At 43.1% G+C, this 16051-nt stretch overlaps 1 protein-coding gene across 2 annotated transcripts in view; it reads right to left on the minus strand.

The window, feature by feature from the left end:
* Window positions 1-9862: 9862 nt before the first annotated feature.
* The window catches only part of OCLN (occludin), a 57725-nt gene continuing 51536 nt past the window's right edge, over window positions 9863-16051 (minus strand). For both annotated transcript variants that reach the window (XM_075592146.1, XM_075592138.1), the window contains exons 6-9: window positions 15443-15643; window positions 14530-14701; window positions 14146-14187; window positions 9863-12174 (exon numbers count right to left, since the gene is read on the minus strand). In XM_075592146.1, the coding sequence (XP_075448261.1) occupies window positions 12076-12174; window positions 14146-14187; window positions 14530-14701; window positions 15443-15643 (514 nt within the window). In that variant the 3' untranslated portion in view covers window positions 9863-12075. The remainder of the gene's footprint in view (window positions 12175-14145; window positions 14188-14529; window positions 14702-15442; window positions 15644-16051) is intronic.

The raw sequence follows: 16051 nt of genomic DNA on the forward strand, positions 1-16051 counted from the left end.
TCCATTCCCCACTCTCTCTTCCATTCCCCACTCTCTCTTCCATTCCCCCTCTCTCTCTCCTATCCCCTTCTCTCTACTATCCCCCCTCTCCTATCCCCCCTCTCTCTCCTATACCCCTCTCTCATATCCCCCTCTCTCTCATATCCCCCCTCTCTCATATCCCCCTCTCTCCCACCCCCCTATCTCCCCCATCCTCCCTCTCCCATCCTCCCTCTCCCATTCCCCCTCTCTCCCATTCCCCACTCTCTCCCATTCCCCACTCTGCCATCCCCCCCTCTTTCCACCCCCTCTCTTTCCATCCCCCTTCTCTCTCCCATTCCCCTCTTTCTCTCCCACACACTTGCCTTTTCCATTCCCCCTATCTCTCCCATTCCCCCTCTCTCTTCCATTCCCCTCTCTCTTCCATTCCCCCTCTCTCTCTCCTATCCCCCCTCTCTTCTATCCCCCCTCTCCTATCCCCCTCTCTCTCCTATGCCCCCTCTCTCTCCTATCCCCCTCTCTCTCATATTCCCCTCTCTCATATCCCCCCTCCATCTCTCTCCCACCCCCCCTCTCTCTCCCATCCTCCCTCTCTCCCACCCCCTCTCTCTCCCACCCCCCCTCTCTCTCCCACCCCCCCTCTCTCTCCCTTCCTCCCTCTCTCCCATCCTCCCTCTCTCCCATTCCCCCTCTCTCTCTCATTCCCCACTCTGCCACCCCCCCCCCTCTTTCCACCCCCTCTCTTTCCATCCCCCTTCTCTCTCCCATTCCCCTCTTTCTCTCCCATCCCCCTCTTTCTCTGCCATTCCCCACTCTCTCTCCCATTCCCCTCTTTCTCTGCCATTCCCCACTCTCTCTCCCATTCCCCCCCCATTTCTCCCATCCCCTCTCTCTCCCATTCCCCCCTCTCTCCCATTCCCCCACTCTCACCCGCCCCCATCTCTCCCATTCCCCCTCTCCCTTCCATTCCCCACTCTCTCTCCCATTTCTCATTCACTATCCGATTTCGCACTCTCTCCCATCCCCCCTTTCTCCCATCCCCCCTCTCCCATCCTCCCTCTCTCCCATTCCCCCTCTCTCTCCCATTCCCCACTCTGCCATTCCCCCCCTCTTTCCACCCCCCTCTCTTTCCACCCCCCTCACTTTCTATCTCCCTTCTCTCCCATTCCCCTCTTTCTCTCCCATCCCCCTCTTTCTCTGCCATTCCCCACTCTCTCTCCCATTCCCCTCTTTCTCTGCCATTCCCCACTCTCTCTCCCATTCCTCACTCTCTCCCATTCCCCCCCCCCATTTCTCCCATCCCCTCTCTCTCCCATTCCCCCCTCTCTCCCATTCCCCCTCTCTCAACCCCCCCCATCTCTCTCCCATTCCCCCTCTCCCTTCCATTCCCCACTCTCCCTTCCATTCCCCACTCTCTCTCCCATTTCTCATTCACTCTCCGATTTCGCACTCTCTCCCATCCCCCCTTTCTCCCATCCCCCCTCTCTCTCCAATTCCACCTCTCTCTCTGCCATTCCCCCTCTATATATATACAGTATATACACACACCAACACCGCACATACTAGCCGCCTTGTCCCCCAAGCTAGCCCTGCCTGAATGTCAAATGGAAAGCCTGCCTTTCATATGTGGTTGCTTTCTCATCTTGCTTTTTGGGTTTCATCTGAAGTTCAGACACAATGCCTTCTTCCTTTTGATTGTTACATTTCATTCCAAGTTCTTTATCTAGCTGTTCAGGTTTCCACTGATGCCCATTAGCGTAGCAGCAGTCTGAAAGCACACCAAGCCATGTGGCAGCACGAACAGGCTGTCCAGGTCCATTCTAACACTGGATTAATGGTGCATGTGCCTACACCCTACTGAGATAAATTAGAATAACAACAATTTATACCATAAGCAAGAGCTGCTGGGCAGAGCTTATATTCTCTTGGGTTAAATCATCACAAACAAGTAATATTGGGGGGTTCTGAACACAAAATTATATTTCAATGGAAGTGCTGCCTTCAATGATTGAAACTCCATTGATGTTTGAGACCACCGATGAGCTGGCTTTCAATTCAAGTGAGAACGACTGAAAATTAGCAAGACCTAAAGAGGAGTCTTTTAAGTGTAACGGGTTTTCCCCCCCCCCAATCTCACATTGGCCCGGGTAGTCTAACCAGTCCCCATTACATGTTCGTGTCTGGTGGTGCACCTGTAGGCAACAGGGCTCCTGAGTCTCCCGCTTGATGGTATAGGGGATGTCATCCAGACAGGCAGCTGAGGTAGTGTGTGCGAGTCCAACTTACTTCATCTGCAGCGCCTCCACCTCATCAGGATCTATGCTTCCGCAGGGAGATGGTCCTGGTGAGGAACTCCTTCTTGGTGGTGCCATCCACTGCTGAGTAACTTCACACTCACACAGTGGAGGTATATTCGAACAGGGCATCTTTATTGATGGTTGGTATGGGCAAGCTGCCCCTCACAGCTAGCAGCTCAGCCACTCATCTCCTTGCAGCACTCCATTAGGAAGGTCCCTTACCCTAATAGATCTGCTTTCCACCTCTACTCTTAAAGAGATTTCCCAGCTTCTCTGGCTGCTGTAAGCTCCTCTCTTGAGCTGCTTTGTCTCTCTCAGCTCCTCTAACTCTGCTGCGTATGCTCACTGACTCACAGCTAGCAGGAGACGCAGACCTTCACGTGCCTCTCACTGAACTGAGCAGCTCAACAACAGAAAACTGAACTTCTAACTTTAGGCAGTGCTGTGTCTTATATCACCCCCCGGAGAACAAACATGCCCTGTATCCTAAGTGGGAACACACTGCATGTTGTCACTTCCCTTGGGGACATATGACACCTCACCAGGGTGTGAGGGCAAACCTCATGATAGTTGCTGGCACTCCTGCACACTTACCAGGGTTACTGCCAACATGAGAAAGAGATATGTACACCAATCCTAGACCTGGCTACATAAGAAATCAACAAGGCTTTGGAAAAATAAACCTTTGGGCCAGAAGGCTGGCATTATATTTGATGTAACGTGATGTCACATTGCCATGGTAACGCTGAGTCATATGCCGCCGTGACACTGCAGGAGGAGGGCCACTGCAGAGAAGGTCAGAACGCATGCCCACACCACACACCTCTTTGCCGGTCTGGGGGCCCCACGTGCCCACCTCTTGTTGCCGGGATCCAACTTCTGACCAGAATGGGGTGCTGTAGGAGGGGGGGCCCTCACGCTCCCTCCTCCAGCTCCCCCCTCCGGTTGGGTGAAAGTTGCATCCCAGCACCAAGAGGAGAGAGAGGAGGCAGCGCGGGGCCTAAGGCGGCCGCCGCATTGCTCACCTTGCCCTAAGACCGCGGGCATGGTCAGCGCTTAGGCGCTGACCCATGCTGACCCGCGCTCACGCTCGGCAGTGAGCCCCTGCAGCCGCAATGAGAGCGGCTTTAGCATGGGCTCGCACACGCTTCCGCAGGCGTGCCGAAGCGTAGCCGACATTATTTTTCTAGATTGAGCGCTCACAGGAGCGCAGGGCCGGTCACGTGAGCGGTTTGCCCAATGAACCAGCTCCATGACGTCACTGGCCCGCCCCCCGACACGCCCCCAGACGGCGCACGAACTAAGGCCAGGGAAAGCACCCGCTTTCCCTCAGCCTCAGCGCGCCTCCGCACGGCTGCAGTCTCTATGGACTCAGCCTAAGGCTGGCCCTGCGCCATCTTTTCTTCCAATTGTTCACTTTGATAACCTAATTGTTTTGTAACAATAGACTGTTCTCTCGGATATTTCAGAGTTTTCATCTAATGAATCCAAAGGTTCTGATAAATACTTTTTCATCAAGTGTTTCTGAAGATATAAAATCTTTCTTCTCATTTTCATTTTTATTAAAGTGCATTTTGATTGTTAGTTTATGGGTACATTTGTGTAGGTGTATAAATAATTTAAATAGGTTTGTGTACTGGAGGGTGAAAAATACAGGCCTTTAGACAACAGTTTACATTCCTCGACACAGTTACTTTCAATGCATTAAAAATATTAGCAGTATTGTGTTAAGATCTCCTCCTGTTCCTTATACTTCTTGGTTCCTCCCTTTCCCCTATTTCCACTTCTGTTCGGTGTTGGATTCTTTATTATGTGTTGTCTGTGGGAAGCATTTAAATCAAATGCCGGGGAGCGCGCGTGGCCCCTGTAAGTTCCCTTACCTTGTCTCCCTGCGGGGTCACATGACGTTGTGACGTCAGAAACGCCAGAGACCAAGGTAAGGAGGGGGGAAGAGCAGGCAGGGGGGTGCTGAGGAAAAAAAATTGTGCACCCCTGGTTTAAACAGTGTCTATAAAAAGTGACAAACCTCACGGTTTAAAAGCTAAAACGCCCAGATTATACTTGCTTTTGAAGTGGAATGGCCTGAAGGTGGCGCTAACTGCATCCAGAGACCGATATATGGGGTTTGCTGAGATATAGGTTTTGCTCTCCCAGGGAAACTCATATGTCAGGCTCTGGATGGAACTCGCAATACCAATCTCGCCACTGTGCAGGAGGCGAGAGAAAACATGCGCGTTATTTGAAGCGGTTTTGCCTTTTGCACTTAACGGAGCTTCTAGAATTCAGCTAGTTTTCCAAAAATACGATGTTGAACCTTTCTGGTAATTCCGGATTTGCACTGCCAGAATGAAACTGTTCCTTAAAAAAGGTTTGGACATCCAAGAAGGGCTTACAGAATAGCAAAGCATGCACGTCCGATCGGAAAGGGCTCTTTCTGCATGGATTTTCATGACTCACAGCTATTAGAATATTCACCCGTTGTCTTTCTCCTCTCTGTCAAACTTACTGTTTGAGTAAAATTATTTCTTTTTCAAATGTAAAACTCTCTAGTTTCTAGAGTTTTTCATTTCTCTTCTCTTTAGTTTATTAATAATCTCATTAAGCTGAACATTGATCTAAAATATCCTATTAGCTTAAGAATTCCACCTGTTGCATCTCAAAGGCTGGTTATTTACTTTTTCTTAGACCCCTCTGAATAATATTGTGCTTGACATAATTAATGCTATTAAATCATACCACCGTTTTACTTCTGAAAATAATAACATCTCTAAGTCACTTTGAAATAGAAGAAAATACGAAAATGTATCACAGGACTACTGTTCTGATATGTGACAGTGATTTGTATTTAAACACTTATGGAAAAATAGTTTAATTACCTAGATTTTATACCAGATTTTGTGTTTTAACCAGACATCATTTGGGTATTTCAGTAACGATCATGCAGAGTGCATCACTCATGATAATTGGAGAAGCCATCACATTTAGGAATGTCAGACTCCCTCAGTTCCTGCTCCACTAGTCGCAATGTGGAATGTGGTTTAACAAGTCATATTGATGGCCTATGATAGGGCTTCCAGAGAGTAACCAACCTGTCTAGTTTAAGATAGCTCTGCTCAATACATAAGCAAGTTGTTTTATTGATCATTATTAGATTAAGTATGTGGTGCCCTCACAAACTGGCCTCTTGGTTGCTCTCGAAGCCTGAACAAATTGTTTCCCAATACCTAGTACTGTATTAGCAGCCTGACTCCATATCATCATGCGCTTTTGATAGTTTGTGTAATATATATATATATATATATATATATATATACACACACATACACTTATTATTTGTATTTTTTTCCAGCTCTGATTAGTGATTTCCATTCTCAGACTTAGCCTGCAGTCTAATGCGAACATAGACGTACATTGGCTGCACTGAATACTTTGCTACCTTCATCAAGCTGAAGAAAGAAAGTAAACAGCCAATGTCATTTGTGATAATTCAGTGGAATTTGCTTACAAAAAAAAAAAAAAAATTGGTTTAATATGACATTAAAGACGTAGGCAATGTGTATTAAAGGCTTAGTGAAACTTGTGGTAAAATGCATCTAAATAGTCCATGCTGGAGTTGTAAACAAAACAAAAGGGAATGAGAAAGGTGAAGAACAAGTTGGCAAGTAGTAGTAAAACATAAGCAATGGCAGGGACCACAAACAGGGAAAGAAAAAGCGAGTAAATATTAATACACAAAGGGTGAGTAGGTATGTTTGGAATTTATCTTGGCTACAAAGTCAAAAGGTAAAAGCCTCAACACACTGGACAGAGAGTCACAAGACTTCTGCAGATCTTCCAGACAATATAGGTATTGTCCTCCGAGAGCTACATGGAAACAACGTTCTTGCTGTCTCTTTCCATTAAGTTACTATGACACATTGCTGTGAAATCCCTGGTTTAAAACACAATAAGATATGAAGTTAGAATTGCTCATAGTAATACCAGTCAGAAAGAAGAGTCGTTATTCCAGTGGCATCAAAAGTTTAGAATGCTTTAATAAATATAATGCAAATATTAATGCATTAACAAATACAGTATCAAGATCAGAACAATTGGTGCAGAAGTAACCAGATACATCAACTCATCGATTGTAGGAGCAGAACGTTTAATACAATAGAATATTTATTGTGTATTGGTCATATAAGGAGGTGTGAGGAGATCCAGATGGGATTGAAACAAGTGTTCCACCAAAGCTTGATGTGGTGACCTAGAGAAGTGTTTTTTCAACCAGGGTTCTTAGGAAGATTTGGGTTCCCTAGGCATCCCTTAAAGGTTCCCTGTAATTTTAAAATTGTACCAAACACAGAAGAATTTACAATGCATCTGATCTCAGACGCGCTATTAGAGGGGGGGTGGGGTTCCTCAGAACACCACATAGGGTTCCTTAAATGGTTGGAAACCACTGACCTAGAGCTTTTAGTGTAAATCCGCAGTGCAACATAGAACCAAATTAAACTAATGGAAGGGGATATGTTTAATGGGATAAATATAGGTACTTCATAAAGGATCCAATAAATATGTCTTATTTATTTTTTACTTTACATGTTTCCATTCTAACCAAATGCTTTTAGTCGAATTTACAATTTATAGCCAAACTTTTTTGTGAAACTTTGGGGAAATTGCCACTCCCCACTTTTGCCTTTATTTTTAAAGCGGCAGTCCTTGTCTGCCTTTTCTTACATTATAATTTCTTACTCAGAGCTCTTCTTTTCTTTCCAATGTGTTTTTTTAATTTTTTTTTAATCGAATGCTCCATTCAGAACATAGAAGAGTCTGAAACATTAAGTGTCCGGGAGGTTAAAATGGAGCTCTCCCGAGAGCCTATTGCAGTATATAGGTTACCATGGTGACTTCAGATGCTAGAGATTATTTGTTTTTAATGTCGAACATAAAGAAAAAGAAAAAAAAATTCTCAGGGTGCAAGACACCAACATTATCAGGCACCAAAATTAGATTGTAAACTCACCCGAGCAGGGACTGTCTATAAAATTCTGCGTACAGTGTACTATACTGTAATTTTGAAGCGCTTTGAGTTCCATCGGGAGAAAAGCACTATATGAAAAAAAGTTATATGCAATAAAGTTATTATACAAGTTAAACTTATATATTCTTCTTGGGGGTGGGCAGCTATAAGGTATCATCATGAAGCAATCATGTAAAAGTGGAGTATGGTGTTTAAAAGAAAAATGTTTTCTGTTTGGTGTTACAAGTGTAGCCATGCCACCTATGGCTAATATCCTGCCCTACTCCTGGTGGTGAGCTCTGGTAAGAGCAGGCCTGCCAGTAGTCAACATGGGTTTTCCCCGCACCCCTGGTGCTGCACTTGATTGACAGGGGAGGCGGTGACATCAGGCCTGAGCATGTCCAATCATGGGACAGACCGGATGCCCTCCTCCAGGCTGTACTTAAAGGCCCCACATTTAGTGAGTGCCTCTCCCCCCTTGAGAGAGGCAGTGATTACACAGGATTCATACGAAAAAGGTGATCAGTGCGCAGCTAAAACATGGTCCCACATACTGTGCTAAAAAATAAACACAGTGCAAAGTGAAAATAAAATATAACAATAGTTTGACCTTGTGAGGGAAGTCACTATAGTTGCGTCTGCAGCCTTTCTTGAAGGGGTGGCTCGACACCCCTAAAACTGGAGAAAAGACACAAAAACAGGGCGCACAACGCACATAGTGAAGTAAAAAAGGTGAATTTACTAAAAAGATAAAGGTTCTGCGTACATCAATAATGAATAAAACAGGCAATGGGTTAGTGGGGTTACCACACACAGAGAAGGCTGGAGTCTCAGCTCTTCGACGGAGGCAGTTTAAACCACAGGATACCAGCAATCATCAGCCAGGAAAGGAACCTCCGTGGAGCCTTGAATCACGTCTCCCTCATCTCAGGGTAACCAGATGGTAAAGACCGGTGAAAAAGTCCCGTGAAATGTCCCGTAGCAAGGCACAGATACCTCCGTAAGTCCCACAGATGCAAGACACCAGCAGCACGCCGCTCAGTCCCGTGGTGCGCCTACTGATGATGTCACAGGATTCCCCTCTATTGCGGAGTGTAGAGGAGTGTCCACAGCGGCATTAGATACACAGGACGGCAGGCAGTGGTGCGGGGGACAAGGAGGCACAAACCAAGTGTATGCTGAGACTCCAGCCTTCTCTGTGTGTGGTAACCCCACTAACCCATTGCCTGTTTTATTCATTATTGATGTACGCAGAACCTTTAACGTTTTAGTAAATTCACCTTTTTTACTTTACTTCATTATGTGCGTTGTGCGCCCTGTTTTTGTGTCATTACACAGGCGTGCCTGGAACTTGGCCTACCCTGTTCCTTTTCCCTTTTGGGGTAAAGAGTGATACCCTATACCTCACTCAGGTCCTGCTAGAGGGCCAGGGAAGAGCTAGGACTGCTGCGGGTGCCCTTGGTCTGTAGTGTAGGTCCAGGGACCATCCTCAAGTTGACCATTCCAGAGAATGCAGTGGGCAGAGACCTGCCTTGTTACTGTGCTGTACAGACAGAATAAAACCATTCCTGTTATACCTCCTGCCTGGTGTGTGATCTTACTCTGAGGAGAGTTGATTAGTTCTACTGAAGGAGATCATCTTCACCTATCTGCAGCCTACAGCAGATGGAGGCGCTGCACTGCTAGGGAACCATGTGGGTAATGTACCCAGAAACCTGATCCTGTGTCCCCACTACCACCGACAGACAGCTCAGCACTCCTGTTACCAGCAGGTATCATGCACCACACAACTAGTAATGCTAGATTCTCCCAAGGGGTGGGGGAAACAAGTATAAAGGATTACATTATTTTTATCTCACGGGTGGAGTGAATGAGGAAGGCAAATATATTGATGGAAAAAGAGATAAGCAACACAGAGATTGGTTCTTCTATGCATATTATATTGAAACTATGTATATATATAATATTGAAAGTGTTGCCATTCTATTTTCGCACATATTTTCAGCGCCCAATTGCTGAGGGTGCTTTTTATTTTTTAATTTTTTTTCACAGCACCAGTATTTCAAATATTATTATTTTTTGTCACTGTGGCATTTAAATCCCATCAAAACCGCAGAAAATTGATGGCAGTGATAGGTTCACATCAGTTTACTTCAGCAACTGGGACAAGAAAAAAAATTCTAGAATATGTTAATGTTCTGTTGAATTTTTTTCCATATTTGGGCACTCTTGTGATTGTTTTCCCAAGCGTCATCTTCCCCTGCGTTGTCCCTTGGGAAGTAAGAGAGAATGCTTTTATTATTTAACCACCTAGAATAACCGATCTTTCAAAATGTAAAATGCTTTTTATATCTTGTGGATTCAAAGATGCTGTTTCCTTACAGATATAAAAAAAAAAAAAAAAGTATTATAAAAATTGCGGAGAGAAGTTAAAAACAGAAAACAGTATTTATTCGTCATAACTTTTGATTGAGTTCTGGACACACAAATGGCCAGTTCTGCAGTCTTTACACTGGCATCACATTAACTCACAATAAAGCAACTGTTTAAGAAAGATAATAAATACCAGAATATTACACAGACGTTGGAATTGTATTAAAGCAATTTATTCAAAAATAAAAAAAATATACAACATTTCAATGGATAGAACAGGACTAGTCCTTAAAATCGTGGAGAGCTTCTGCAAACAGTAAAGCCAAAACACACCCAAAAATATATCAACATTACACACAGCAACTGCAGCACATTCCTCTAATATTATGCAGTGTTTAAACCTGCAGGTTGTGATACCCTTGGGAGGACCAACAATCCTTCATACATTATTAAATCCTAGTGTACAGCGTTTATAATAAAAAACTACACAGATTTATTCATATGTAATGTTCAGAAACTCTGTACACTATTTTTTTTTTTGTACATTTTTTTATTTATCGAGTTTCTCAGAGACATACAAAATGTACAGAATAAAAAAAAAACCTCAGTGTTTGACATTTCGGTAAAGTATTAATATACACAATATTTTAATCTATAGAGAAAAAAATAAAAAACATTTCACCTAAAAAGGTAGCGCAACCAGCAATGTATCTACACCTCCCCAGGGCCAACTGGGCTACTACTGTAGAACATTAAACAGTAGAAATAAACACGTTTCGAATGTATATTTGACAAGGAGTACATTAAGCACACTACAAGTGTTTTCTACCCAATACTAAAATAAAAAGTCCAATGTATTCCTCCCTTTGTGGTTTTTATCTTTGCTGTAGAGTTAATCCCGTCATTTCTTCCCAAACAAGCTCCTTGAACGTGTTTGGCTGCCAGGGAGCTCCTCTGGTGCCAGGGAGCTCCTCTGGTAACAGGGTGTGGGGCTGGAAAGAACTTGTGTGTTCACTTTGGATTGCAGTTTGCATGTCAATGCTTTTAGGTATTACAATGTCCTATGATTATGGGGAACTGCACAAAGTCCACAGCAATGGAGACTAGCAACCAAGAAGAAACTTTGATGACAGGTGCCCATAAACTATATTTTATGGTTCCTACATGTACGTTTACAACGCATTTATTGCTAACCAACATTTGATGTGCAACATATACCAAATTTCACTTGCAAGACTGTAGCAAGCAGACCCTTCTGGCTGCAAATGGGTTTAAAAAAAAAACAGCCACCTACTTTACATTAATTAGATATTATATTGATTAGGTTTCTAAAAACAAAAACATGCCAATTGCAACCAGAAATATATTTACAAAACGAACAAAAAGCTTTGCTACAAACTAAACACTTCATTATTTAAAAAACTATAACCTAAAAAGGTTTCTGTACATTCATTTCGTGCTGTTCATGTGAAAGGGTTACACCGGTTGTCATAGTTTACATGCACAAATCCCAGCTTATAACCATCAATCTCTGCGCTGGTAGGAGCAAGGGGGTCAATTACAAGAGCAATTCTACAAAAAGTTGCGTTGATTGATCTGTTTTTTTGCAAAAAACCACAGCAGCTCCCATATGGAAGATACTTAGCAAGTTTATTTAATAGCTTTTATAGCCACATACATTCCTGTATCCATCACTATCGGATACTATGGTGTATACTAGGGGAGTATAGGTTATAAAGAGGTAAATAGACAAGAGGCTGGTTCGTAATCAGTCTTTAGAGTGCATTAATATCACATTGGCATCTGTACATTTAAATAACTCAGTCATGAGAATGAGCCAAATCAGATTGCACCTTTTGAGCAGTACAATGCACCTGTTCATCGAGTAACCTCCTCATTAAAAATGGTACCTTGTTTCTTGGGCATCCTTCCCACTCACAAGGAACCGCCAATAACCCCTTGTGTGGCATGTTGCACTGAAGGCCGCCCTGGTACGCAAGGGATTAAAAAGGAGAGGTAGCCCTCATACGCCAGATAAATATATTGTATATAAAAAGTAGCATTTTGCATTTACAGGGTAAAGCAGAATAAGGCAGGAAAAGCAGCGAATTAAAAAAAAGTATATATGTATATATATTTTATTATTATTATTATTTAACAGGCTCATCAGCTCATTTAAAGTTCGTCGCGAAGAGAAGGGATGCGCAGTTCTCAGATGCCAACAGGCGCGTAAATGGCAAGATTACTGCATGGGGCCAAGCACTTTCAGCGATCGTCACTGCACCCCAATTTTAACGATCTTAACCCCCTCTGCTGACAGAGGAGCCAGTCACACAATATGTCACTGACCCCCCTGGCAGCAAAGGAGCGAAACACTTGGTTTAGTCTTAAGGCAAACTGCACAGGAGACCTGTCCGGAGGGTCCTATTTGTTATTGTCGTAGTCGCTGACCATCCCTTTGATGTGAGCCAGTTTGTACTTCAGCTGTTTGCAGCGTTTCTTCTTGTTCTGGTAGCCTGGTGACTGTACAGAGCAAGGAGAGAGAAAATGTGTTAGCAGGTTCTGAAGATATTTACATAAAATTATGAGGGGGGTTGGAACTTGGGGCAGGCATTAAATTCAGAGAAAGACCTCCCTTTTATCTAGGAAACCCAATACTGCATACACTACGCTGATCGTCCACAGTCAATGTCTTTAGTCGGTCAATGCAAAAAAAAAAAAAAAAAAAATGATTACAGTTTCCACTTCAAGGGGCCAGCAAAGCCTTCCTTTTGCAGAAATGTACAATACAACTCTGAAGGGTACTGTGGATGGTGTTGTACCTGCCTCCATTGGCCTACACCCCAGTGATAACCCACAGCCCTTCAGAGCAACGTTGAGCTATGGATGAGCACCTTCTGCAATGAATAGTGGGGAAGCAATAATATTTAGGGGGCTCCATTCTTAAAACTAAAAAAAAAAAAGGATGGAAGTTGAAACTATGATCTATACTGATTTGTATTACAACTTGATGATTTTCAGGGTGCGGGAGAGGGTCTGCTTCGCGTATCTGCTGAAGACGATTTGGCCATTACACAATGCAAGTCCCTGCAGTACCCAAGAGCTCATATTTGGAGCGGTCAAATCAATTAAGCAGCTTTTTGATGCCAAATGAACTTTGAAGCTTAAGCCCCACACCAGCTTTTTCTATAAACATGAATCATTTCCAAATCAATTGTTAGGTAGGGCCATTCCTGCATTACTGCTACAGACCACACACTGACCTAAAACCAGGCCAAGGAAAACACATTACTCAGATCTGGGAACTGGGGAGCTACCAGAATGTTCTTTTTGGTCATGAAATGTGTAAGAAAATGCTAGACAAAACAAGAGGAAAACACAAATATACAGCCTTTTGCAATACTACAATATACGATCGATTGCAAGGAAAAAAAGTATGAAACGCTTCAAGTTTCTTAATGCTTGATCTCCTGAAAGCAAGAGACAACCTAGCAATTGTTATTTCTTCATGTAATTTATACCACTATATAAAGTACTTGCAGTTTTCTCAGAAAGTAATAGTAGTGGGACATACTGGCTAAAATGCTTATAAAGCATTTCCCCAAATTTTTGCATTAATAGATGAAGCACTAACACTGCAGTACGTACAGCCGCTCACCACCCTCTACTCACTGATCTAGAACACCCTTTAAAGTCTCTTAGGAGAACCAATTCTATCCGTATCACTGCAGATTATATGAGGCCAAGCTAATGCAGTAGGTCCCACGCGGCTCTGTGAGGGAGGGAAACAGAGCGCATATTTCACAAGGCTGGAAATGCTGTGGAGGCTGCCAATACATAACAAGCTCTTCACTATACATTGCAGCATGTTCATGTTAGGACTTTTCTGTGCTTCACTGAAACATGGAACTGTTGCTTTCACCCCTCAAGTGATGAATAGCCAGCAGTCAGTGCTGGTGGGGACCTCTGGTAGGAGCTGAAGTGGTAATATCTGTTAATTAGGAAGACTTTTATATTTCTCCCTACCTCTTCATTAGAGTTGCTAGACTATCTTTTCAAACCACAGGAATTCTTACAGTGTTGGCACTTGTGAGAGCTCTGTAATGTGCCAGCCAAGTCATGGAATTATTATGTGGGAAATGTAAGCCTGATCAAAAGTATTAACCAAATCTTTTGCTGCACAAAAAAAACCAGAGCAAGCTGCTTGGCAGCAATGACCGTTACGGTGGAGATGCGATTAAGAGGGTCTGTTAAGGATGAGGATATAACCTGCAACTTCTTATTCTTGCAATGGGAGATGTTAGTAGATTATACAAATAACTGTAGAGACTATATGCAGTGGTCAAATCCACTTCAACTTATGTTTTTTGACATTTGTAATGTCCATCTTTTACTTACTAAAAGAACATAGAATCACACCAACCATAGATATAAATAGAGACCAAACATGCAGAAAGATTTTTGAGGTATATGGCCTTGTCTAAAGATGCTTACCGCCTTAATGTTCTTCAGCCGATTGTATTCATCAGCAGCAGCCTGTGATTAGGAAAAAGCAGAGTCAACATTTTCACCCCTTGAAAAACAAAGACATGAATTGCAAATTCACATAAGCGCACAGAGAACCCCATTCACTGCTGAAGGCAGCTCTCTAGGAAGGACCCAAGTATGTGGAACTACTTTTAAGCCCAATACTACTATACTGTACATTTATACAGAGTAAAAAGTCAAACCAATTAGTGGAGGAGGAAAAAACGGGAAGTGCGCCCAACTGTACCTTTAAAGTTTAGGATTTTTTTCTCATTAGGCATTCGCGAAGATATAATGAAGGGCACTTTTTGTACTTTTGGAAAGGTTAAAAAAAAAGAAATGATAACTGACCCTGTATGCTTGGCCTTCCTCTGGAAGGTTATCCAAGTCTTTATCCAGCTCAGATAGGGATTTATTAACATCGTCTAGTTCCGCTTGCATTCTTTTGTAGTCCTGGAGATCAACGTCAAACTCTCGCTTGTAGTCCTGTCTCTGCAGGTCGGAAGTGATGCGAGGGTACTCGCTGCATGATGAGATCGGGCATGTTAACGAGGTGCATTGTAGAGAGAGTTCAAAATCAGAAGGAAACCTGTGGCGTTTGGAAGCTAAAATGCAGTACTCTGTGTGTGCGCATTTGCTTTCATGGACAAAGTCTTTGGTCTGCCTCAAATACTAGATAAGGTTCATTCTTCTTCAACCAAAATGTGGTGCGTGAAAGACCTCTACAAAAACTTTATGCTGATAATATGTTGGGGTGCAACAAAGTGCGGCAGGCAAATAGTGCACCCTTTATTTTAGGCCATAATGTCCGTTACATGTGTAAGACAGGAGACTATTACCAAAAGTACCTCATCATGGGCAAACCAATTAAATAATGTGAGGCTTTCTGACCACACAGTCATTTTTATTCTTTAAAAGCCTAGTTTGAAGACTTGGGTATACCAAAGTTTCAAGGATATTTAAGGCATGCAAATACATTGCAAGTCTCTCCTAAACCAGAAGCATCTGAATACGAATGTGTGCCAATACCAGAAATACAACATATGTAATCCAAGCGTTAGGGAAACAGACACGTCAACAGGAGAAAGCTATTGATACGTGCGCAGTATTCACATGAATCGTTTTCTGCTATAAATATTATGACTCGTGTGTGTGACACACACACACACACACACAAATAAGTGGGTCTCAGGAACCACCAACGCTTCCTACATATACACAGTACATACTACAATTACATACTACATTGTTTCTATACAGTTACCTGTCCCAGTCATATTCGTCCAGCTCCTCGCATGACTCCCCTCCTGTGGTATAATCTGTATCATTCTCATTGGGGGATTTCCTGGATCGGCCTGGTCGTTTCTTACGTGGAGCTTTCTTGCTGGTTGCATCGGAGCTGCTGCTGTAAACTTGTGGGGCAGTTCCAGATTCATTCTTCAATGGGAATGCCTGCTCCGTTACCCTGGTAAAACAAATTAAACGGGCACTCAGGTTTAGTGGGCTATTTCTAGCAGGCATTAACAGTGGTCTAGAGAAACGCCATGGGCAAAATTAGTATTAAAGTCGAATGTTCATGCTAATGACCAGAAAATTAATGTTGCACAAGAAACAATTAAAGAAAAATCTCATGCACTCCTTAAAATAGCATCTTGAATCACCTTTCATTTAGGCATCAGTTATCAGCAGCATGAACTTTGCGATAGATGGCATCAAATCCTGCGCGTCTACCAAATTGGACTAAAATGTACTAGTGACATGTTTACATTTAGAACCTAAGTCTGTGTGACAAAGAAGTCATTTGGTTGCATCTTTTGATCAAAACATGATTCAAGCCGCCGACCTATTCAAGTTCGAATGTTTAGCAAGTATC

Source organism: Ascaphus truei, chromosome 1 (assembly GCF_040206685.1).
Source record: "Ascaphus truei isolate aAscTru1 chromosome 1, aAscTru1.hap1, whole genome shotgun sequence".
Taxonomy (NCBI): domain Eukaryota; kingdom Metazoa; phylum Chordata; class Amphibia; order Anura; family Ascaphidae; genus Ascaphus; species Ascaphus truei.